The 26527-nt window shown below is 45.7% G+C and overlaps 1 protein-coding gene across 4 annotated transcripts in view; it reads right to left on the reverse strand.

Moving 5' to 3' along the window:
* Window positions 1–4939: 4939 nt before the first annotated feature.
* The window catches only part of LOC115093645 (FAST kinase domain-containing protein 1, mitochondrial-like), a 143119-nt gene continuing 121531 nt past the window's right edge, over window positions 4940–26527 (reverse strand). For all 4 annotated transcript variants that reach the window (XM_029605687.1, XM_029605689.1, XM_029605685.1 and 1 more), the window contains 2 exons: window positions 11637–11751; window positions 4940–6745 (listed from right to left, as the gene is read on the reverse strand). In XM_029605687.1, the coding sequence (XP_029461547.1) occupies window positions 6653–6745; window positions 11637–11751 (208 nt within the window). In that variant the 3' untranslated portion in view covers window positions 4940–6652. The remainder of the gene's footprint in view (window positions 6746–11636; window positions 11752–26527) is intronic.

Raw genomic sequence — 26527 nt, forward strand, 5'->3', positions numbered from 1 at the left:
TTCCTCTTGAGCTACAAACAAGTTTCCACCAAAACCATCTGTGGTTGGGAGCCTTATCCAGGGCTCGCTTAACTGGGAAGCACCAGAAGCATGGTGCACTATCAATAAAGCAGATTGAGCTGACAGAGAACTGCCCAAAAATTCTCCATCAGGCTGGGCAAAGGTTGAAGCCTGGGAGTCAAATTCCTGCTGCACCATACCAGTATGTCCTGCCCTCTGCTGGAGACAGAGAAGACATTTATTTATTTATTTTACTGGAGCTGCACTATGGTAACTACAGTGATGATGTCACAGAAAAAGTTATGTCCTCTGTCTCCATCTGCTAGTAGGGGGAGAAAACCCACAAGTCTGGCTTGGTGTAGCAGGATTATAAGGAAGGGAATGTTTGCACTGCTGTAACCAAGACCACTGATTCTCTACTCTATCCCCGAGGCAAAGCTAACGTTTTTGGAATATCTGTAATGAATATGCATGAAATCTCAGCATTCACTGCAGATGCAATGTCTATGTGTGTGTGTATATATATATATATATATCTTTATATATTTATATACACACACCGTATTTTTCGCTCATAAGACGCATTTTCTTTTCCCCAAAATTAAATTGGGGGGGGGGGGAATATCTGTGCGTCTTATGGAGCGAATATAAAAAAATACCCCAACCCTCCTAACCCCCCCCAAGACCTGCCAAAAGTCCCTGGTGGTCCAGCAGGAGTCCAGGAGCGATCTCCTGCACTTGGGCCGTCAGCTACCAGTAATCAAAATGGCGCCGACGGCCCTTTGCCCTTACTAGTCTTGGGGGGCTCAGGAGGTTGGGGGGGTTGAAGTTAATTACATTTAAAGGGTTGGGATGGGGGGAGGGGTTTGGTGGGTTTTTTTTCCCACAGAAAGAGAACAATAAAAGTTTTCTGATCTGGGGAGTGGACCGAAATGGCCCTCCCAGACCCGAAAACGAAATGGGGAAAAACAAATTTTTATGCACTCCCATAATTTGCTTCATAAGATGCACAGCCCGGGAACAGAGCACACCATTTTTTTTTTTATTTTCCCACTCTGAATCCTAGGTGCGTCTTATGGTCAGGTGCATATGGAGCGAAAAAATACGGTATATATATATATGTAAAAATGTGTATCCAGCACATATCTATACATTACATCTATATATATAATCATGCATATGTTATAACAATCATGAAAACCAGACTTCAGGCATGCTACCACTGACATAGACTGTGTTTGCTCTGCGGATAAACAAGATTTTAGTTACGTCTCAGTACCATCAGTCTGACAGCATTAGATACAAAAAAGAGCATTTAAGGTGATGGTATTTAAAGCAACAGAGCTACAACATTATTTAGCTATCTTGCTAGTGGATTTTGTTTGGTTTTGTATTATTTCCTTCTTGAGTTACTGGTTACAGTTCCTCTTGCTTAATCAATCAGAATGTGAGGAATTTAAGTTCACATGGGTGCATCTATTTTCCCCTCACAGGACATACACTTAGGAAACACTCCGATACATGGAAACCTTTCTAATTAAATACAGCTCAAAATGTTGAATGAACATGAAAAAAATGTCTTTAAAATAAGGGCATAACTATATGTATACCTGCTCGAAAAAAAAGTGGAGAAGAAACAAAAGAATAAAATATACATTAACACTAAAAAAGAAATAAAAGACAAATGAATTAGAGATGAGCTGACCATTTGGACTATAGGATCACAAGCCAAAATAAAAAGCCAGTGGGATCAGGGTATTTTCAGGACAGGCTTTTCCTGGATCACACTTCCAGATGGGTTATAAAAATAAACCAACGATTAAAATGTTAATTATTGAAAGGTTAAGCTTCTGATTTTGGTTTTATTTGTTAGATCACTGAAATGAGTCATAATCCAACTCTGTCTTCCAACCCTCCACCTCCTGCCCCTCCCCCCCCCCCCCCCCCCCCCAATTTTTTAAAAAAGATCCAAACCATTCTCTAAGTTACTCATATTGGGCTGAATGTTTTAGGCTATAATTTAAAATGTCAGCCCATTACTACTAGGAATAAGACACACAGGAGGAAGCAAAAGAACACACAGAGACAAGCTATTTTGGAGACTCCAGCTAGTACCATGTTTCTATAACATACAACCTATTGTGACCTTTCGTTTGTAATTCATTTTAGTTTCGGCAGACGAATACAGTTGCCTTTGTACCGTCAAATGCACTGTGTGTATATATTTGCACTTATTTACTATACAGGTATAACACTGCAGAAGCTCTGAACATTTTGACATATATATTTCAGAATGGGCAAAAGATGTCACTGTCCATATTTAGAGTGGTAAACACATCGTTAGCAACAAGAATACACAAGCTGGAAACTATTCATAAAACCACCATTGATGTCATGAGGCAGTCTTTATTTTACATCTGCACAGCTTTGTAATCCTCATAGAGTATGTGCACAATACAGATCTGCTTTTTTAAATTGGCAATTCCTTATCCTCACTAAGAGCTGATACCAACTATATCCTCTTGTTTCTATAGAAACAAAACATTGTATATGGAAATAATCTGAAACATATTAAAGTTTACATATAAATGCTAATATCACTTTCATATTTTCAAAATGAAAACTTTAGTAATAGACCAGATGAGATTTAATGGATGCTTATTGTAGGCAGTTTCACAGAAACTGAAAAGGTTACATTTAATTTTCATTTACTGTAAATAAAAATGAAATGATTGTATGCTTTAGGCATGCACTCACCATAATGCACCAGTAAATATGGAAACTAGACTCTAATGTACCAAGGTGCTGGACAAATTATAATTAGCAAACACAGAGGTGATGCCAACATTTCTGCTCTTTCATTTGCACTGGTTTCATGCCAAAGGATCAGCAAGGTCAGATGAGGCACCTATGAGACCATTTAGCAACTGCACTGCCAAATGTTCAGCAAAGACTGTTTTATATTCAGGGCAGAAGATGTCCAGATTTTCGTAATGAACCACAAGAGCAGGGTAAGGAATTAAAAAATAAATTCATAAAAGAGCAGACATGCATGTCCCCTTGAGCTTTATTACCTCCAGCTCAGAAATGATCGAAGGTCAGATACCTGAGCCAAGAAAAATATCATCCCAAAGCTGGGCATTTGGGATCTGCCTTGTACCCAGAGTACATATTTTCTGCAGAACGATTAAATAAATGGTATTGTACTGTTAAAATACAAAAATATTTTTATCTAAATCATTATTTCTTCAGTAATTATTTTCTTTAGTTGAATATAGCGTAAGCCAGTGGCTCCCAAACTTGTCCTGTAGGACTCCCAGCCAGTCGGGTTTTCAGGATATCCACAACAAAAACGCATAAGATAAATTTTCATGCATTACTTCCATAGCATGCAAATTTTAACTCATGCGAGTGAGCAAATTCTAAAGCATAACCTTGTCTTATCATACTTAGGACCCATTGATCCGTCGTGACTTTGGCGCACTCCTCGTAGAAAAGAGTGAACTGACCCCCTATGATTGGCAGTGAGGAGTGGACTGGCCTCGAATCACTGGGCGGACTTGGATCCAGACGCCCCCTGGCTGGAACCATCTCTGTTCAGCTTTCAGCCTCGAAAGGACTGGTTCCAGAACTGCTGCCTCCTAATGCCTTGTCTCTGGGCTCCTCCTGAAGCCCTATTCTGCCGAAACCGCAGAGTCACCCTAAAACGAGGCCAAGCAGAAAAGGACCCCTTTTCCGCCCTTTGGCTTATCCTGGCAACCTATGCCCTTTATTCTCTCCCAGATACTTAACGAGCTCCTCTAAGTCCTCTCCAAAAAGCAGTTTCCCCTTAAAAGGTAACACCCCTAACTGAGACTTAGACCAAACGTCTGCCAACCAGTTCCTCAACCAAAGGAGCAGCCTAGCCGAGACTGTTGACATCATAGTCCTAAAGGAAGTTCTTTTTGAGGTCATATAATGCATCTGCTCCGTAGGCCACCACGGCTTCCAGCCGCTCAGCCTGCTTGGCCTCAGACGCTGACATCGCCTTGTCAGCCTACAGCTGTTGTACCCAGCGCAGACCAGCAAGAAGCATAAAACTGCAGAAAAATTGCAGCACGAATGCCCAGAGCAGACACCTCAAAGATCTTTTTGAGATGGACTTCCAACTTCCTGTCTTGCATATATTTAAGCGCTGCATAACCGGCCACTGGAATGGTTGTTTTCTTTGTAACCACTGGCATTCACCTTTGGCAGCTTCAGCAATTCAAGCGTGTCCTCCAGTAACGGATACAATTTATCCATTGCTCTACCAACCTTCAAACCGGTCTCTGGGAGTCTCCTACTCTGGACCATTAACTTCTTCACTGATTTATGGAAAGAGAAGGCCTTCGCTGGCCCTCTTAAGCCATCCATAACTGGGTCCACCTCTTCCTGATCAGATTCCTCTTGTGGAACCTTAATTCTCAGCTCCTTAAGGACACAGGGGAATCAGGAGCAACAATTCTGCCCTATGGAAAAGACGAACCACCTTAGGATCGCCCTCTTCAACAGTTAGGGCTTGACCTCGCCCCTCAGCTGGATCCCGTCCCTCTGGAGAAGAATCCACCCCAGGAGGGTCCTCTACTGGAGGCTCCCCATCCTTCAACTCCCAAGGCCTCGTCCGCAGCATCCAAATGTGCAGCCTTAGTCAGGACTCGCCGAATCCTTGTCGCACCACTGGCCCAGAAACTTTGGACCTCTTGCTAGGCTGCGGATCCTCCTGCCTGGAAAAATGGGATCCCATAGCCTTCCTGGTGAGATACGCCTTATGCAGCAGCAGAACAAAATCAGAAGAATAGACTGCTGGATCCTCAGGATCCTCCCCAGGAGGTCCTCATCTTCCTCCCAGGTGCCCCCGATCCTCCACGGGACTTTGATTGGCCGGAGCAAGCGGTGGAGGGAGATCCCCCTCCCCCCCACAGCTTCAAATGCAGTCACAAAGGAAACCAAAATGGCCGCCATTCCTGTGCTAACTGGGAAAGAGCCCGCTGCCGCACCAACATCATCCATGATCCCCGTGGCCTCACGATGCTTCCCCGACTTTTTCCAGCGTTCCCAAGTTGCTCTCTTCCCCGGGGAGGCAGCGTGAACAAACACTAGATCGGGACAAGCGTGCGCATTGCCGCATGCGGAGCACCGGCTGCCATGTGGCATAGTTTCTGCCAGCTCGGTCATGTGCGCCCGACAGCTGCTCCGAGGACGCAGAAGAAAAAAGCCGACACAGCCCTGCACCTGCCTGCTATCTGCCTCTCTGGTCAAGCGATACTACAAAAAGGAAAAAAAAAAAGAGACCCTCTTTTTTTTTTTTTAACTTTAAAACTGCAAAGATTAAGAACACTCCCCTGAAGCTGGGCAGCAGGCTTCGGTCTTCGTCCTGAGGCAACTGGCCCCACCAGTTATCTACTCCTGGCAGCAAAAAGGACCGAGCCAAATAAGGGTCCTCAACCCCCTGCTTGTCCACCTCAGGACCAGAAGGGATGGTCCCACCCAAACCTGCCAACCTTCTGGGAGGAACTCATGTTTTTTCCTTTTCCCCTCTATCTTTACTATTTTTTTTTTTTTAAAACTAATGTTCAAACTGCAGGTTTTGCACCTCTACCATCTGCTGGAGACAGAGAAATACTGAAGGAATGCAGGTGGCACACCAGGTTATGTGGCAGTGTCAGCAAAACTTTCTCTGTCTCCATCTGCTGAAAGGCAGACAAAACCCAGGAGTCTGGACTGATTTGGGTACGTAAAGGGAAGCCCAATACTGCATGAGCTCTCAGTATAAAGGCTTCACATCACACAAGGATTTTGGGTTGGACTTGATGCCTTGAAGGAGGCATCAATTCCAATAGCTCAAAAAATGCTTATAAATGATTGCCATGATTTTTAAGGCTTTAGGAAGTAAAATGCAAGCATCATCCAAATGGATCCACTTGAAAAATACCACTCTGGACTTCTTTCTAAGGTCCTTCTTTAACTGTTTGATAGACACAAAAATCTTTTATTACATGATTGAGATTATATTGCATTTCCACAAAAGGATCAACAGATAGAAAACTAAGGTTTGCTACTGGAACAAAAATTTGCAGCTGTTTGTACATTTGTTTCTCTGACAGAGCCTTATGAATCTGTTTTGGAACAAGTAACTGTGTTTAGATCACAATTTGTACTTCTAAGAGTCTATATCCTCTATTCTGGAGCATTATGGGCATGCACAGGCTATCAGCACTTTCATATCTATTTATAGGAAGTTCATGATCTTGTAGGACTTTGTTCATTTAAAACAGCAGTGCCTCCTGATGGCAGCATAACACAAGTGCACCTTGTGCAACATGATGGAGGAATAGCATGAAATGCTTGGATGTGCATCCTTGCATTGTTTGGAGACTAGTTAAGTAATCAACTGGAGATGTTCTTGCAACTTTATCAAACTATTTTACAGAAACAGACAAGGGAGATGTATTTATTTGCTTCCCTCTGCCCACCCCATCAGGCTCTTACAAAAAGATTAAACTCTACCAGGCGCAGGAAAATCTGCCAAATTCAGAAAGTGTATCAGGTCAGCTGATTGCACATAGAGCTTAAAGTAGTATGTCATTTAGTATAAAAAAGTAAACAGACTAATATAAAAATATATTAATGATTATGTCTCTTCTTCAAATATTTTCCTTTTGAGGTAGTCTATCCAGGCATCTTTTGTGGACAACTCCATGGAATTCCATTCAAAATGGGGAATCTGTAAAACACGAAGTTTACTTTGAAACTACTGGCAAAGTACTTTTCATAGTTTTATGGAGATTAAACTTTGCATCCCTATACAATACATTCCCTATCAGCTCCATGCAACTGCCAAGATTATGTAACAAAGTGGCATTCTTACTTTTGAAGAGCTGGTCTTCCACTCTTTACCGTTTTTGTATCATAGTAAAAATAATTTGGTTTTCTGCAGATCATTGTGCTTTCAGCACTTGAATAAGCTAAAGTCCCAAAATATCCATAGAAATATACACCGTGAATTACGAATTTTATCTCATTCAGAAAGACCTCATAAAAAGGCACACTTGTCCATGCTAGTTAGCAAAGGATACATATACCAATAGTATAATCATAGGTCTTTTTTGTACGATATTTTGTATGCTCAGTGTCATAAGAGTCAGTGTGATTACTCAAAACAACATGTCATGCTGTGTTTGCTGTTCCATTATTCATTGTATTTACTTCTTATGCATGACATATATTGTCAAAAAACTTGAAATTAACTTAGCTTGAAATCAACGGAGGAATGCCTGAAAATTCAATTTACGTCAGTAGGACTAAACGAGCCATAAGAACCCGACTGATTGAACATCGGAGTTGTCTGAATACTGCAAAACTTCTAGCTCCTATCATTTCACATTGTTTACAACATCAACATTCTTTCGAGGATCTTAAGTGGCGGATGATTGACAGAATAATAAATTTTCATTATGTGCCCAATCCCTTCAAGGTCAGTCTTGATGGATAATGCTGGCAAAATTCATTCTGTCAATTTCCATTCGGATTGTTCAACATCACATGTAATTTATATTATTGTGTGTCCGTGCAATAAAATTTATGTTGGTAGGACTAAACGAGCCATAAGAACCCACTGATTGAACATCGGAGTTGTTTGAATACTGCAAAACTTCTAGCTCCTATTGCTTCGCATTGTTTACAACATCAACATTCTTCCGTGGATCTTAAGTGGCGGGTGATTGACAGAATGTATATGTCTTCCAGGGGGGGAGATCCACAAATTATCTTGAACTATCGTGAACAACAGTGGATTTTTTATTTGAATAGCATGCAACCTAATGGACTCAATGCTGCGATTGAATGGTATTCAATCCTTTAGTAATACATATAGCAATTAATGACGTCGATATCTGCCTGTACGTGGTACCTGTCCATTGGTCATTTATCCCTTTAAAAATGGTACTTGTGCAGCCCCTCTGGCAGAGGAAACAAATTGCTGGTTCAGAATATGCCACTGCTACTTTCACATGTTAGTACCTGAGTGTGTTGTTTTTGATTTGTTGTAAATATCTGTATTTTTCTCTAACAAATCTTTGCATTTACAGACATATTTGGACCCTTGAAGAAGGCAGGCAGATGCCGAAACGCGGTCCGTGTCGGGCTGATACAACTAGAGCCTCTCCAATTGAATTTTCAGGCATTCCTCCGTTGATTTCAAGCTAAGTTAATTTCAAGTTTTTTGACAATATATGTCATGCATAAGAAGTAAATACAATGAATAATGAAACAGCAAACACAGCATGACATGTTATTTTGAGTAATCACATTGACTTATGACATTGAGCAAACAAAATATCATACAAAAAAGACTTATGATTATACTATTGGTATACGTAACCTTTGCTAACTAGCATGGACAAGTGTGCCTTTTTATGAGGTCTTTCTGAATGAGATAAAAAAATTCGTAATTCATGGTGTATTTCTATGGATATTTTGGGACTTTAGCTTATTCACGTGCTGATTGTTTATATGGCTATTACCGTCTTTCTAAAAAATTTTGAGAGAATAGTAGCATTCCCGGTACGTACCCGGATCAGTCCAGACCATGAGTTATATCCCCATTCCAGCAGATGGAGACAAAAGAAAAACTTGTGAGGCACTCGGAATTACCCATGAGCACCCTCTGCGTCTCATCTGTATTCTTCTGTCTCCAGCAGATGAAGGCTGTTTGAACCTGCGGTTCCCACTTAAATTTTCAAATCTTTAAGGAAAGTTTGCAGAATAATTTTTATTTCTTCCCTTTCCTCTCACTGTGCTTTTTTCTTTGAATGGATTAATGTTCAAGCGGATTTCTTAAGCCGGCAGATGTTGGATCCCGGAGAGTGGGAGCTATCCGAAGAAGCAATGTGTCACTTCTGGTCGGGAGGTGGGGGTCCCCCCACCTCGACTTGATGGCCACGCTAAGGAATACAAAGGCGCCTCGCTTTTTCAGTCGCAAACGGGAACGCGGGGGGAAGGGGTAGATGCTCTGGTACTGCCCTGGCCTCACGACGTACTGCTTTACGTGTTTCCCCCATGGCCTCTGGTGGGGAAGGCTCTACGGAGAATAGAAATTCACAGCAGTAGCAGTGATTCTGGTGGCACCAGAGTGGCCAAGAAGGCTGTGGTTTGCAGATCTGGTGAATCTAGCGGTGGACAGTCCAATTCGTCTGGGACATCTTCCTCGACTCCTTTGTCAGGGTCCCGTATCTTTCGACCAGGCAGATCATTTGTGTCTTACGGCCTGGCTTTTGAGAGGAGAAGGCTGAAAAAAAAGAGGCTATCCAGAGGAAGTCATTTCCACGCCAGGAAGACTTCCACCTCCATTTCTTATGTACGAATATGGAAGGTTTTTGATTCCTGGTGTGTCTCCGGGGGAATTGCTCGTCGTGCGTCTGTGGCTCAGATTCTCTCTTTCCTGCAGAGCGGGCTCGGCAAGGGTTTAGCTTACAATTCTCTTCAGGTTCAAATAGCAGCCCTTGGTTCGCTCATTGGGCGTTTGGATGGAACATCTCTAGCATCACATCCAGACATTGTCCGCTTTTTGAAAGGTGTCAAACACCTGAGACCTCCGGTCTGTGCCCTGTGTCCTTCGTGGAATTTGAATTTGGTACTACGGGGTGTGGGTGGGCCACCTTTTGAGCTGCTGAAGCATTCTACGCTCAAGGATTTAACTCTGAAGACTGTGTTTCTCGTGTCCATTTCTTCAGCTCGCAGAATATCGGAACTGCAAGTTTTGTCTTGTAGGGAACCCTATCTGCGCTTCACGGATTCGGGTGTCACCCTGACCACAGTGCCATCTTTCCTCCCGAAGGTGGTATCCTTGTTTCACCTCAGTCAGTCAGTGGAGCTTCCAGCCTTTCAAGAGGAGGACTCTAGGAACTGCGATGGCTCGATGTTAAGCGAGCGCTTCTTCGTTATCTGGAGGTCACTAACGATTTCCGTCTTTCAGACCATCTGTTTGTTCTCTGGAGTGGCCCCAAGAAAGGTCAACAGGCCTCTAAGACTACTATTGCTCGCTGGTTAAAGGAAGCCATTGTTGCCTCGTATATCGGATCAGGTAAGCCCCCTCCGGATGATATTAAAGTGCATTCTCTCCGTTCTCAGGCGACTTCTTGGGCGGAAAGTCAGTCGGTATTCTTCTCGATTTGCAGAGCGGCTACATGGAAGTCACTAAAAACCTTTGTGCGTCATTATCCTCTTAATCTAAGACCTCCAGGGTTGGGTTTGTTTGGCGACCAGGTCATTTGAGCACGGCTATCGAGGGCCCACCCTATGTAGGGAAGCTTTGGTACACCCCATGGTCTGGACTGATCTGGGTAAGTACAGGGAAAAGAAAATTATTCCTTACCTGCTAATTTTCGTTCCTGTAGTACTATGGATCAGTCCAGACACCCACCCCACTTTTCGATAGCACATTTCTGTCCAATATCTTGCTTTTCTCAGCACAGTTAGCCTGTTCTTTGGCGGTATATTGAGGTTGCAAGATTTTTCTCGAAGGCTTTGAGATTTGCATGTGCAAGTGTTTTGTTTATAGTCCCTATTTGGTTGGGAGTTTTTTTGCTTGATCCATTCATCTGTTAGTTCTGAGTTTTTTGTTCTGCATTTGATATTCTTAATACTGATGGGAAGCAGAGGGTACTCATGGGTAATTCCGAGCGCCTCTCGAGTTTTTCTTCTGTCTCCATCAGCTGGAATGGGGATATAACCCATGGTCTGGACTGATCCGTGGTACTACAGGAACGAAAATTAGCAGGTAAGGAATAATTTTCTTTTCCTGATCATTGTGCTTTACCCATTCAGAGCACTTTAGCAGCCTGCAGGCAGTCACCAACAGAATGAATGGTTGAGGAACGAACTTCAATACTGGGTGCTTGCATAATAGCTTCCAAAGAGCTAACTCGCCACTTTGGCTACAAGCTGGGTTACCTGAGTTAGCTAGGGTTCATATGCCATACTATTAACCACCAGATAAACTTAATATATAAGGACTCAGTAAAAAGCTGTGTTAAGTATGTATGTACTAAACATTTTTGGGATAATCAGAAAATAATCCACAAACAGTTAAATCTGTTCTTTCAGCAACATTAGAAGGATGATTTATTTACCTTTTCATTACAATTTAGAAATGCCTCCCAATCAAAGCAGCTTTGGGCCAATGCTGCTATTTAACCATTTTAAAAAATGTATAAAATGTATTTTATCAAAGCTGGCTTGGATCATATCCTTGTCAGTCATGAGCACAGGACAGCTCAGCTTGCAGCTTCAGCACATTTTCTGCACTACATCCAGACAGATTTATTCATTCATTTTTATAGTCTGCCTATTCCATGAAAGTGCACAAAGTGGGAAATATGACACAGGATAAATCTAAAAGAGGAAGCATCTCAGCCAAAGAACACCAAAATGGATATTGAGGAAATCTACATTGCCACTGCTTGCTGGGTAAAGAGATGTAAGAATAAAGAATATAAAAGAAAAAAAATGTTAGAAACTTCTTAAAAATGAAGTAGTGAAATAGTATAAGAAACTGTTTTTGTGTGATCCCCCCCTAAAAATATTTCAGGTGATTATGCCAAAATATTAAGCCATACCTGAACTACATGATATCCAAGAATCTCCAGATGTCTTTTCTTCATTGCATATTCTCCTTTCAGGTGACAAGAGTTTTTGCAGAAGGCTTTTGAATCAAGAAACTCCACAGCAATTCTATTTAAAACAGGATTTTCTATCAGATAATGTTCATGGAACTCCCACTCGTGGGTCTGCTTCAGGTTATATGAGTTCTTTATTGCACTATTACCAATGGTCTTAACTATTTTCTAAGCAAGGACCACTTTGGAATCAAGGGCCTGGAACAGGATTCCCCCCCTCCAATGTTGGGGACAAGCAGAATCCTCCCTCCAGTGTGGCTCCCATTGGTCATCACCATCTCATCTATCCTTCCAGCAACCTTCTGAATCCCCAATCTCATCTCACCCCACCCCTTCCCTCCCCTCCCAACATAGCAGCAGCCTCTTAATGGTGGATCATAGGTGCAATCATGCGCTGGCACAGCCAGCCAATTAGCAAGCAGATCGGTATGGCCCTAATGTGGCTGGGCAGAATGAGAAACACAGTGTCCAGGCGGGTGTTCTAGAGCATCAAGATTAAACTAGGTAAGAGGGGAGGAGGGAAACTTGCTGATGTAAAGGGTTCTTTGAGGGGTTTTCTATGTAGACAGACCAGTTGGTGGTAGTGAAGAAACAATAACAGCATAAAAAGACCTGATCAGACTTGTAGAAATAGCCAAGGCTGAAGAAATGCTAAAGTAGGCTTAGGTAAACCAGTATGTTTACCATAAGGTCAGCATTGAGTTTTGTTTCTGCCTTCTGGGCTCAATTTATAAGAAATCATATGACTTACAAGAATGCAGTCTGATTAGCATATTTAAGATAAAATAATACCACCAATGATAAAATAATACCACCAATGATAAAATAAATACCACCAATGGTGGCGAATCGCCATCATTGAAACTTTGAATCTTGGATTCCTAAAGGACTACAAATACAACGCTGAATACTAGCCCTTGACAAAGAACGAGGAGCGTTCGAAACATGGAACCATGTCGGGCGTACTGATGGCTTCAGCGACTATATTAAGTTAAGTGACACGAATCTCACTAAGCAAAGAAAAATATCAAAAAATTAATATATGACCGATGATTAAATATAAGGCTAACCATCTTACAAACTCACATATGAGATGAAGCCTATTATGACAGGTCATTATCTACCTTAAGCGTCTGTTCTATATATTGCTGTACTGGTGAATTATTGATCGATGACAGTATCACAGCTCAGTCCAGACTCCTGGGTTTTGCCTCCCTTCCAGCAGATGGAGACAGAAAAAGTTTCAGACACTGTCACATAACCTGGTATGCCACCTGTAGTCCGTCAGTATGGACCTGTACCCAAGCAAAGATGGAAATGTACCGAACACCACCATGTAAGCTCACCAAACCACCTCCCATTGAACAAGCAGGAGGGAATGGAAAAACCACTTCATCTGAACGATCCTTTAACCATAAAAAACAGAAAATACAACCATCACCTGAACCTCCCAGGACACTTGAGAAAACATCTTCGTTGTTATATACAAAAAACACTGAGTGGACTCTGCAAAACCTGGATGGGACTCTGGACTGATCTGTGGTACTACAGGAACGAAAATTAGCAGATAAGAACCCATTTTCCTTTCCCTATACATACTCAGATCAGTTCAAGATGCCTGGGAGTACCAAGCTTTCCTAAACCGGTTGGGACTGTGTGAGAGTCCAGCTTGAAGCACACGTTCACCAAAGTTCCTAGACTCTGGCGCCTGGACATCCAGGATGTCGCTTGCAACCGAGTCGCGTGAGCTCTCAGACCCTGAGGAACCGACTGGCCCTGACAAATGTATGCTGAAGTCATGGTCTCCTTCAACCAGTCCACAATGTAGCTTTGGAGGCCTTATGACTGTTCTTCCCCCACTCAAGAGAATGAAAGATGATCGGAAACCCTGAAATCATTTAGTGACTTTCAGACAGTGCAACAGCGCTCGTTTCACATCTATACACCTCAACTCCTTATCCATAGGAGCCGTCGGATCCAGATTTGTAAAAGCTGGTAACTACACAGACTGATTCAAGTGAAAGGACAAAACAACATTTGGAAGAAAAGAAGGCACCATCTGCAACGAAATCCTGGAGTCCAAATCTTTAGGAAAGGATCTCTACAAGACAGGGATTGGAGCTCCGAAATCCTTCTAGCCGAACAAATTATCACCAGAAACTGACCTTTAAAGTAAGATCCTTCAAAGTCTCCCAGCACAATGGCGCCACCACACATCACCTTAAGAACCAAATTTAGGCTTCACGGAGGGTACACGTTCTGCACCAGGGGACGCAAAGGCTTTACACTTCGCAGGAAAATGCACCACATTCGGATTCACCACCAGAAGCATGCCTTGCATCTTACCACTCAGAACACCCCAAGGCCGCCACCTGGACCTGAAAGGAGCTGAAAGTCAAACCTTTTACCAAACTTTGCTGCAAAAAAGCCAAAATGTGGCCCACTGAAGCTAGAGTCACCCCAAGGCCGCACCTGGACCTGAAAGGAGTTGAAAGTCAAACCTTTTACCAAACTTTGCTGCAAAAAAGCCAAAATGACTTATGAGGAGAGATGAAGAATCATAAATATGTACACCCTGGAGGAAAGGAGGAGCAGGGGGTGATATGATTCAAACTTTCAGATACTTGAAAGGTTTTAATGATCCACAGACAACGACAAACCTTTTCCGTTGCAAAAAAAATCAGCAGAACCAGGGGTCACAATTTAAAACTCCAGGAAGGAAGACTCAGAACCAATGTCAGAAAGTATTTCTTCACGGAGAGGGTGGTGGATGCCTGGAACGTCCTTCCGGAAGAAGTGCAAAACTGTGAAGGATTTCAAAGGGGCGTGGGATAAACACTGTGGATCCATAAAGTCTAGAGGATGTGAATGAAGAGAAGAGGCACGGGGGTGGCTTGCATGCGGGAATGACGGCTACTACCTGGAGATTAATATCCTTATTCAATAAACATACACACAGTTAATGCGACTCCAACATTGCTCTAGGCTTCAACGGCAAGAGGAAATGTGGAAAAAAGGATTGCATCCACAAAAAAGCAGGGGAGTAGCTTGCTTGTTACAGCGGTTACTACCCCAAACCAAATAAGCCTGATACTTCACTTTTAATGCATATCCAGCATAGCTCTCTGCTTCAACGGGAGGGAGAATGAAGAAAAGATTTATATTCAGACAACAACCAACAAGGAATGAATTACATAGTCTGGGAGAAACAAATAAGCATGGGTGTAGCTTGCTTGTTACGGCGGTTACTACCCTGAATCAATTAAGCCCTGATACTTCACTTGGAATACTAATCCAGCGCAGCTCACTGCTTCAACGGCAGGGGGGGAATGAAGTAGTAAAGAGGATTATATTCAGACAACCAACAATGGCCTGAACTGCACAGGCAGGGTAAACAAGCGCGGGAGTAGCTTGCTTATTACGGCGGTTACTACCCCAACACCAATTAGCTCGATACTTCACCTAGATGCAGCTCCAGCACTGTGTCTGTACTCGATGGTGGGGGTGAGGAAGGGAATTGGAACCAAAAAGTTACTTATAAGGGCCAAGAGTAACAGATAAATATGAAAACAAATACTTGTGAAAGCTTGCTGGGCAGGACTGGATGGGCCGTTTGGTCTTCTTCTGCCATCACTTCTATGTTTCTATGAGTCGGATTCCACGCTGTGCTCTTGGCACCAAGCCTCCACACCTTCCACCACCGATCACATCAACCCGGTTTACAAATAACAATGTGTGCAAAGTATAGCGTAACGTAATAAATATTTCCAATAAAAATTTGAACTTTAAATACAGAGAATCAATTAAAAGGTGTGAAAGTTACAATAAAACAGGGAAAATTAACTTGGAACTGGAAGAGGGGAAAGGTTAAACAATGCAATATTTACATTTAATACAATTAAAGTGATAGTGTAGCAGAGTAAGTAAATAAGCCTATTTGAATGAATGTGACGGTACATAAACATAAGATAAAGAAGTGGACTTCTTTCTTGCTTGCATTAAAGTTGCAATAACATCTTCCAGATAACCTTTCTCCCTCAAAAGCCAAGCCATGAGAGAGAAGCGATCAGCCTGGTCCAAAAATATAGATCCATAATGCAGCAGTTTGCAAATATGCACAAGACGCAGCATCCCGTCTACCGCAAGATTGATCAAATCCGCGAACCACAGCCGCTGAGGCCATTCTGGCGCCACCAGAATCATTTGCCCTGGATGAACCTCTATCCTTCGTAGGACCTTGCCTACCAGTGACCAATGCGGGAACACATACAGGAGAATCCTCTTTGGCCATGGGAGAACTAAGGCATCTGCTCCCTCCTCTCTTCTTCAACTGAAGAACCATGGAGCCTTGGTATTTTTCTGCCTAGCCATCAGATCCATGCAAGGGACTCTCTCTATCTGTGACGAATCAGACACATGGCCTCTTCAAACAACTTCCACTCCCCTGGATCTATCCACCAGTGACTTAGAAAACCTGGCAATGTGGGAAGCTGCCAGCATCTCCAGATGTTTTTCCGCCCATTGCACTAAGTCCTGGGCCTCTCGTACCACTGCTTGACTCTTTGTATCGCCCTGTCGGTTGATGTAAGCCACTGCCGTCGCATTGTCTGACAACACTCTCATTGCCCTGCCCTACACAAGAGGAAGAAAAGCCAGCAATGCTAGACGGACCACTCTCGTCTCTAGATGGATGATAGACCATGGCGCCTCCTCCGGAAACCACTGACCTTGCACACCACTTGAGTCTGACACACAGCTCCCGAACCTTTTAACCTCAAAACATGGCTTTTTAAACAAGCATTCCCGTCAGCTACCCTAACTCCCATCTTCCAGCCACTCTTCAAAAACAACCCCGCCCCCTCCGCACCTCTTTTCAAACTCCCCTCCTCCCCCTTCTACTCCACCAACTCCCCGCCTCCCTTTTCCCTATCTGCCTCTAGCTGCACTCCACTTCTTTGGCATGGACAATACCCCCTCCCCTCACCCCCGAACGCTCTATTAATACGACTACCATTCACCATAATAACCCCCCCATACCCCCACCCCCCAATGCTGTCCATCGGGTATATTCTATCCATTGAATCTAACTATAAAATTTGTAAATATTACCCTAAATCAATCTGTATACTGTTAAAATTCTTGTTACTCTTGTATGAATCTAAACCATATTGTTGCTACCATTACTTCATACTATCACTTAAGTTACTTGTTTTTTCTCACCTGATTCTTAGACATGTCGTTCCTACTACTTATAACCTAAATTATATTATATTGTTACAGACGATACAAAGTTTCAATGTAAAACAAGAACCCTATCTCTTTTTGAATACCGTTGTAATGTAAACCATTGTGATATGCCAGATCGAACAGCGGTATATAAAAAACAAACAAACAAACAAATAAATAAATAAGGCTGGCATCGGTCATGACTATTTATCCAATTCGGAACCTCCAAGGTCCCACTGCAAACCAAATTGTCCTGACAAAGCCACCACTCCAGACTCATCCTGGCACTTTCCGTAAGTGGCAGCGGTAGATGAAACTGCTCCAACAAGGGATTCCAGCTGGACAGCAAGGCCGTATATGAGCAAATGCCCAAGGGACCAATTCCAACATGGAGGCCATAGACCCAGGAACCTGCAGATAATCCTATACACCTTGGGAACCTCACTGTTCAGCATGCAAACCAGTCCCTGGATCTTGTCTATCCGTTCTTTGGTAAGAAACACTCTTCCAAATCTGGTGTTGAAGCGCACTCCCAGGAATTCCAGAACCTGAAATGGAATCAGTTAGCTCTTGGGAAGATTCACAATCCAGCCCAGCAACCATAAGCCACTGAAGCACTGCTGTCAGTGCCTGAAACAAAGGTCCTCTGACTTTGCTCAAATCAGCCAGTCGTCCAAATTCAGGTGAACCAAGACTCCTTCTTGCTGCAGAGCCACTGCCACTTCAACCATCACCTTTGTGAAGTTCCTTGGTGCTGTCACCAATCCAAAAGGCAGGGCACAAAATTGAAAATGATCCCCAAGCATCATGAACCTTAGAAACCTTTGATCATCTGAGTGTATCATAATATGAAGATACGCCTTGGTCAAATCCAGAGATGCCTTAAACTCCCCTTCGCACACCGCTGAGATCACTGACCTCAGTGTTTCCATCCAAAAACGAGGAACCTTGAGAGCCACATTCACCGTTTTTAAATCCAAGATTGAACAGAAGGTACTTTCTTTCTTTGGGACCATGAAATAAATGGAATACCTCCCCACACCCTGTTCCTCGACCGGCACAGGAACTATGGCCCCCAGCATCCGTAGATGATCGAAGGTCTCCCGAACCACTCATCTTTTCTGTGTGTAAGCACAAGGGAACCTTATGAACAAGTCCCTTAATGGGTGCACAAATTCTAAAGCGTAACCTTGTTCTATCACATTTAGGATCCACTGATCTAACATATTCTTGGCCCACTCCTCGAGAAAAGGGTTAACCGACCCCCCAATTTGTGGAACTGAGGAGTGAGCCGACCTTGCTTCATTGGGAAGACTTAGAACCGGAGACCCCCTGACTGGAACTATTCCTGATCAGTCTCCTGCCTTGAAAGGACTGATTCCAAGACTGTTGTCTTCCGGATTCATGCTCTGACCTCCTCCAGAAGTATGAGACTGCTGGAAACGGTGATTCGAGCGAAATCAAACTTGTGCCGAAGAGGAACCTCTGCCAACCTTTGGCTTGTCCTCTGGCAGCTTGTGTCCTTTAGTCTCTCCAAGATGCTTCACAAGCTCCTCTAAGACCTCTCCAAAAAGCAGCTTCCCCTTACAGGGAAGCGAACCCAATTGAGACTTAGACCAATCATCTGTTGACCAGTTCCTCAACCAAAGAAGCCGACAAGCGGAAACGCGGACATCAAAGATTGCGAGGACGTGCGGATAAAATCTTATAGGCTACCACTGCTTCCAGCCGCTCAGCCTGCTGGACATCCGCCACAGTAGCGTCCTGTCTGACTGCAACTGCTGTACCTGGCGCAGTCCAGCCCTGAGCATAAAACTACTGCAAACTGCAGCCTGATAGCCCAATCCAGACACCTCAAAAATCCTCTTGAGGTACACCTCCAACTTTCTGTCCTTCATATTCTTAAGCACAGCCAATCCCGTTACTGGAATCGTAATCTTCTTTGTGATCGCCGAAACTGAAGCATCCATCTTCGGCATTTGCAGCAGACCCAAAGTCTCTTCCGCATTGGGTACAACCTCTCCATGGCTCTCGTAACCTTCAAACCTGTGTCCAAAGTCTCCCACTCCCAGAGCAACAGTTTCTTCAAGGACTTATGGAAGGTGAACGTCTTAGCTGGTCCCTTTAAGCCAAGACTGGCTCTACTTCTTCATGATACAAATCAGCCTGGGGTTCCTTAATCCCCAGTTCCTTCTGGAAACATGGAATCAGGGGGGTCCTAATTCTTCTCGGCAAAATAAGATAAAGCATAGGCATTGTCAAGTTAAGTGTAAAACATTGATAAGACAGGCGAAGAGAGAATTTGAACTGAAGTTGGTCGTAGAGGCAAAAACTCATAATAAAAACTTTTAAAAATATATCTGAAGCAAGAAACCTGTGAGGGAGTCGGTTGGACGGTTTAGATGACGGAGAGGTTAAAGGGGGGTCTTAGGGAAGATAAGGCCATTGCAGAAGACTAAATGAATTCTTTGCTTCTGTGTTTACTAATGAGCATGTTGGGGAGATACCAGTTTCGGAGATGGTTTTCAAGGGTGATGAGTCAGACGAACTGAACCAAATCACTGTGAACCTGGAAGATGTAGTAGGCCAGATTGACAAACTAAAGAGTAGCAAATCACCTGGACTGGATGGTATGCATCCTAGGGTACTGAAGGAACTAAAAAATGAAATTTCTGATCTTTAGTTAAAATTTGTAACCTATGATTAAAATCATCCATTGTACCTGAAGACTGGAGAGTTGCCAATGTAACCCCAATATTTAAAAAGGGCTTCAGGGGCGATCCAGGAAACTATAGACCAGTGAGTCTGACTTCAGTGCCAGGAAAAATAGTGGAAACTATTCTAAAGATCAAAATCGTGGAGCACAGAGAAAGACATGGTTTAATGGAACACAGTCAACATGGATTTACTCATGGGAAGTTTTGCCTAACAAATCTGCTTCATTTTTTTGAAGGGGTTAATAAACATGTGGATAAAGGTAAACAAATCCAAATACAGTAGATGTACTGTATTTGGATTTTCAGAAGGCGTTTGACAAAGTCCCTCATGAGAGGCTTCTAAGAAAACTAAAAAAGTCAGGGGATAGGAGGTGATGTCCTTTTGTGGATTACAAACTGGTTAAAAGACAGGAAACAGAGAGTAGGATTAAATGGTCAATTTTCTCAGTGGAAAAGGGTAAACAGTGGTGTGCCTCAGGGATCTGTACTTGGACCGGTGCTTTTCAACATATTTATAAATGATCTGGAAAGGAATACGACGAGTGAGGTTATCAAATTTGCGGACGACACAAAATTATTCAGAGTAGTTAAATCACAAGAGGATTGTGATACATTACAGGAGGATCTTGCAAAACTGGAAGATTGGGCATCCAAATGGCAGATAAAATTTAATGTGCACAAGTGCAAGGTATTGCATATAGGGAAAAATAACCCTTGCTGTAGTTACACGATGTTAGGTTACATATTAGGAGCTACCACCCAGGAAAAAGATCTAGGCATCATAGTGGATAATACTTTGACATCGTCGGCTCAGTGTGCTGCAGCAGTCAAAAAAGCAAACAGAATGTTAGGAATTATTAGGCAGGGAAAAGAAAATTAGGTTCTTACCTTTGATAATTTTCGTTCCTGTAGTACCACGGATCAGACCAGACTCTTGGGTTTGGCCCCCCCTCTAGCAGATGGAGACAGAAGTTTACAAACAAAAACTCCACCTATATCTAGGCTGGTGCCACCTACAGTCCAGCAGTATTACTTAATGTCAGAGCAGGAAAATCACAAATCAAACTGGCTAACGAACCTTCTAACCAGGACCAACAACACCAGTCCAACAGAATCCTCATTACCAGTTCTCAACGCCCAACTGGGAAAATGAACCCGAGATACCGATAACAGACAGAAAAGGAGCAAAATATCAAACAGACAGCAGCACATACACTATGGCCTCTCCCGATAGTAGCACTTATCCGGGTGGGACTCTGGACTGATCCATGGTACTACAGGAACGAAAATTATCAAAGGTAAGAACTTAATTTTCTTTTCCCTGTATGTACCCGGATCAGTCCAGACTCCTGGGATGTACCCAAGCGCACTTCACCTGGGATGGGATCCGGAGAGGCCCGCTCTAAGCACACCTTCTCCAAACCCTCCCACACCGGGAGCCTTGACATCCAAACGGTAGTGCCGGGAAAAAGTATGCAAAGATTTCCACGTGGCCGCCCTGCAAATCTCTTCCGCCGAGATATGTTGACATTCCGCCCAAGAAGTGGCCTGAGAGCAAGTAGAATGGGCACGCAGCCCCAAGGGCAGGGACCGACCCTGCAACATATATGCCGAATTGATGGCCTCTTTCAACCATCGCGCAATGGTAGTCTTGGACACCGCATTGCCCCTTCAAGGACCACTCCAGAGCACGAACAGATGATTGGAAACCCGAAACGCATTAGTTACCTCCAGATAATGTAACAGGATGCGCCGCACATCCAATTTATGGAGGTCCTTAGCCAAAGGATCTGAATCATCGAGTTGCAAGAACGACGGTAACTCAACCGACTGGTTGACATGGAAAGAAGAAACCACCTTGGGTAAGAAGGATGGAACCGTACGCAAGGATACCCCTGACTCAGATATCCTCAAAAAGGGCTCCCTGCACGACAAAGCTTGAAGCTCGGAAATCCAACGCACCGAAACAATGGCCACTAAGAACACTACCTTCAGTGGCAAATCCTTCAAGGTGGTTTTGCGAATAGGCTCGAACGGAGCACCACACAAGGCCCGAAGAACAAGATTCAAATTCCAGGGCGGACAAGGCTGACGAATCGGAGGCCGCAGATGTTTTGCCCCTCGCAGGAAACGCGCTACGTCAGGATGAGCCGCCACTGGTTTTCCCTGAATCAAACCACGTAAGGAACCTAGCACCGCCACCTGAACCCGCAAGGAACTACATGAAAGACCCTTAGACAAACCGTCCTGCAGGAACAGAAGGATATCCGGCACGGTCGCTCGCGTAGGAACCACATCCCGGTCCAGACACCACGATTCAAACAACTTCCAGACCCTAACATAAGATAAGGAAGTAGACGTCTTCCGGGAGCGTAATAGAGTAGCGACCACCGGTTCCGCGTAGCCCTTAGATCTCAGCCTTTGCCTCTCAAAAGCCAGGCCGCTAGACAAAAGCGATCGACCTGGTCGAAACACACGGGTCCTTGATGCAGAAGGTCCGGAACATACGGGAAACGGAGAGGCTCCTCTACCACCAGGTTCAGGAGGTCTGCGAACCACGGGTGCCGTGGTCACTCGGGCGCCACCAGAACAACATCCGCCGAGTGTGCCTCGATCCACCGCAACACCTTTCCTATGAGTGGCCACGGAGGAAACACATGGTCCATCGGCCATGGAAGAGCCAGAGCATCTACTCCCTCTGCTGCCGTCTCCCACCTTCGAGCAAAAAACCGAGGCGCTTTCGCATTGCGGAAGGTTGCCATCAAATCGATCGCAGGTGTGCCCCACCGAGCACAAATGAGCCGGAAGACATCCACCGGTGGCTCCCACTCTCCTGGATCCAGCCAATTTCGGCTCAAGAAATCGGCCTGAACATTGTCTACGCCGGCTATGTGGGAGGCTGCGAGACAACTGAGATGACGCTCCGCCCAGGTGAACATGAGACGAGCTTCGGACGCTACAGCCTGACTCTTGGTTCCCCCTTGTCGGTTGATGTACGCCACCGTGGTCGCATTGTCGGACAACACTCTGACTGCCCTGCCACGAATGAGTGGTAGGAACTCCAGAAGAGCCAGCCGAACCGCTCTGGTTTCCAGACGATTTATGGACCACGATGCTTCCTGAGGCGACCACTGCCCCTGTATTGAACGCCGTAAGCACACCGCTCCCCAGCCGAGCAGACTGGCATCCGTGGTAATGACCGTCCAAGATGGGATCTCTAAAGGAACCCCACGACTCAAGTTGGCCGGACACAACCACCAATCCAAGCTGTCCCTGGCTGCCAGAGGCAGGGGCAGGGGCAGATGAAATTCTTCTGAGACCGGATTCCATCAGGAGAGCAACGCTGACTGTAAGGGCCGCATATGAGTGAACGCCCAAGGTACCAATTCCAGTGTTGACATCATGGACCCCAACACCTGCAAATAGTCCCAGACAATGGGCACCTGCTTGGATAACAATCTGCGAATGCGCGCTTGCAATGTGAACATTCGGTCTTGTGTAAGAGAAACCGTTCCCTGACGCGTGTCGAACAACGCTCCCAAAAACTCCAGGGACTGCGACGGCGTCAACTGACTCTTGGAGACATTGACTATCCAACCGAGCTTGTCCAACAATTGGAGAACCCGCTGGATCGCTGCTCGGCAGAGCGTCTCTGACTTGGCATGGATTAGCCAATCGTCCAAATACGGGTGCACCAACAGACCTTCCCTCCGGAGGGGCGCTGCCACTACCACCATAATCTTGGTGAACGTTCGAGGCGCTGTGGCCAGACCGAACGGGAGCGCCTGGAATTGAAAATGCTGCCCCAGCACTGCAAACCGAAGGAACTGTTGATGCTCTGCCCGAATGCCGATGTGGAGATACGCCTCCGTGAGGTCCAGGGAGGCCAGAAACTCCCCCGGACGCACGGACGCGATCACCGACCGTAAAGTTTCCATTCGAAACCGAGGAACCCGCAGACATTTGTTGACCCCCTTCCAGTCCAGGATGGGCCTAAACGTTCCTTCCTTCTTTGGTACTATGAAGTAAATGGAATACCGGCTCCTGCGAAGTTCCTTGGCCAGAACAGGAACGATCGCGCCGAGCTCCCTGAGACGATCTAGTGTGGCTCGTATCGCCCGTCGCTTCGCTGAGAACCCGCAAGGGGATACCAGAAAAAACGGAAACGGCAGGTGAAAAAATCTAACTCGTAACCGTGTCTTATCACATCTAGGACCCACTGGTCCAACGTGATCCTGGTCCATTCCTCGTAAAAACGGCCAAGACGCCCCCCAATTCTGGGAACTGAGGAATGGACCGGCCGCCCATCATTGTGCAGGTTTGCCCCCCTGCACAGGCTGACCGGCGCCAGAATGACTGAAATGGCGCCCGCGAAAGGACTGCGAATAAGATTATTGACGCTGTGCACTGTGGCGAAAAGAAGAAACGGATCCCCAGGAGCCTCGAGGCCGGCGACTACCGTGAAAACGCGACCTGGAAGGGCCAGCCCCCCGAGACCGCGGCCTTTCCTCCGGTAAACGGTGAACCTTATTCTCCCCCAGGGATTCAATCAAATCTTCCAATTCTTTACCAAACAACAGTCTCCCCTTGAATGGCAAGGAACCTAGCCGTGCTTTAGAAGTCACGTCTGCCGACCAATGTCGTAACCACAACAGCCTCCGCGCGGCCACCGCCGAAACCATCGTCCTGGCCGAAGTGCAAAGAAGATCATAGAAGGCATCCGCACTATAAGCGATCACCGCCTCCAAGCGACTCGCTTGGCGTGCTTCTTCCGGCGACAGAGACTCATTGGCCAAGAGCTGCTGTGCCCAGCGGAGACCTGCCCGAAGGGAAAAATTACTACAAATCGCCGCACGAATTCCCAATGCGGAGACTTCGAAGATCTTTTTCAGCTGCACCTCCAGCTTCCTGTCTTGCAAATCCTTAAGAGCAGTACCTCCAGTGACCGGAATAGTGGTTTTCTTTGTGACCGCCACTACTGCCGAGTCTATCTTCGGCATGTGCAGCATGTCCAGGGCGTCCTCCGGTAAGGGATAGAGTTTATCCATCACCTTCGCCACCTTCAGCCCCAAATCCGGAGTGTCCCATTCCTTAAACAGCAAATCCGAGGCAGAAAACTGCAAAGGGAAGGCTGAAGGAGGCCCCCGGAGACCCAAAACGACCGGATCCGTTATTCCGAGCCGGGACTCCTCCTGCGGCACCTGGATCCCTAATTCCCCCAGAATTTCCGGGATAAGAGGTCCTAGCTCCTCCTTCCAAAACAAACGGATCACCCCCTCGGTAGCATGGGCCCCTCGGGAACCCGAGGACCCTTGGTCTCCGTCCCCATCAACCCCCCTCGGGGGCTGGAACGGAAGCTCTGTATCCCCGGACAGGTCCTCCGGCTCATCCGTGTCCGTGGTCGATTCCAGCTCCCCCCTGGGAACCGAGGACTGGAGTGGTCGAGCCCTACTCTGGCCCTCCGACCCCGGACCTGGCTTGGATCTTTTCTCCACCCGAGGCCCCGAATCCGGAGTGGAGGTCTCCCATGCCCTCTTCTTGGCCTGTCTACAGGCCTTGAAGGCCTTATGTATAAGCAGAACAAACGCGGACCCAAAGGATGAGTCCGAGTCCGAGGCCTCTTCTTCCTCCCCCTCAGAGGGATGTGGAGAGAAAGCCCCCATGGCAGAAGCACGACTGTCCCTCTTGGGACCCCCTCGCTGCAGGGATAACTTCGGCGGAGGGTCGTCCTCCCCCTCACACACCGGCAGTGCGCCTGCCGCGGCTTCCCTCGGACCTAAAATGGCCGCCGTTCCCGCCAAAAATGCCGGCGAAGAAAACAAAATGGCGCCCGGACCCGGCATCCCCGAAGCCGGCCCCGCACTAATCGTCAGCCTGCCGACCTCGGGACCGGCACGTACCTGCCTGCTGCCCCTGGGACCCGGCCGGCGTCACGGACCCCCCTCCCCGCCGGAAACGCATGACGAACACAGGCTGTCCCTTGACAGCCGCGTGGCCACGGACCCGCAGGCCTGACATGCAGCTCTCCGCGGCATCGCGGCCCCGACGAGGAAAAAAGGGTAGGCACAGTACAAAAAAGAAAAGATCTCCCCGGCGACGGCGGTCCTCTACCTCCCCCCTCACAGGGACAGGACAGGAGAGACGAGGCACAGACAAAAGAAGAAAAACAGGCAGTACTTTTTTTTTTTTTTTTTTAAACACACAGACACAGTTACCGGTAGATCAGGTCCAGGTCCAGCTGGGGGGAGGGAACCGGGTACCCCGATGTCACCCCCAGCCCTGATAGACGCTGACAGTGGAGCTCTCCCACGTAACAGCGGCCTCAACCAGAGGGGATGGTCCCCTCAGGACCTCACTACCCTCTAGGAGGCAGGCTCGGTGACCAGCAGGCAAGCCTCTGCGGTCCGAACCCCAATCCATCGGATTCCTACTCTCAAACTGCTTTCTCTTCCTTTTTTTTACACACGAACTACCACCTAAATTTAGGCCTTAGCACAGACTGTAGGTTTGGCACCCTCTCCACCTGCTAGGAGACAGAAGAATACTGCCGGACTGTAGGTGGCACCAGCCTAGATATAGGCGGAGTTTTTGTTTGTAAACTTCTGTCTCCATCTGCTAGAGGGGGGGGCCAAACCCAGGAGTCTGGACTGATCCGGGTACGTACAGGGAATGGTTAATAAAACGGAAAATGTCATAATGCCTCTATAATCGCTCCATGGTGGACTGCACCTTGAATACTGTGTACAATTCTGGTCGCCGCATCTCAAAAAATATATAGTTGCGATGGAGAAAGTACAGAGAAGGACAACTAAAATGATAAGGGGAATGGAACAGCTCCCCTATGAGGAAAGGCTGAAGAAGTTGGGGCTGTTCAGCTTGGAGAAGAGA

Source organism: Rhinatrema bivittatum, chromosome 6 (assembly GCF_901001135.1).
Source record: "Rhinatrema bivittatum chromosome 6, aRhiBiv1.1, whole genome shotgun sequence".
NCBI lineage: Eukaryota > Metazoa > Chordata > Amphibia > Gymnophiona > Rhinatrematidae > Rhinatrema > Rhinatrema bivittatum.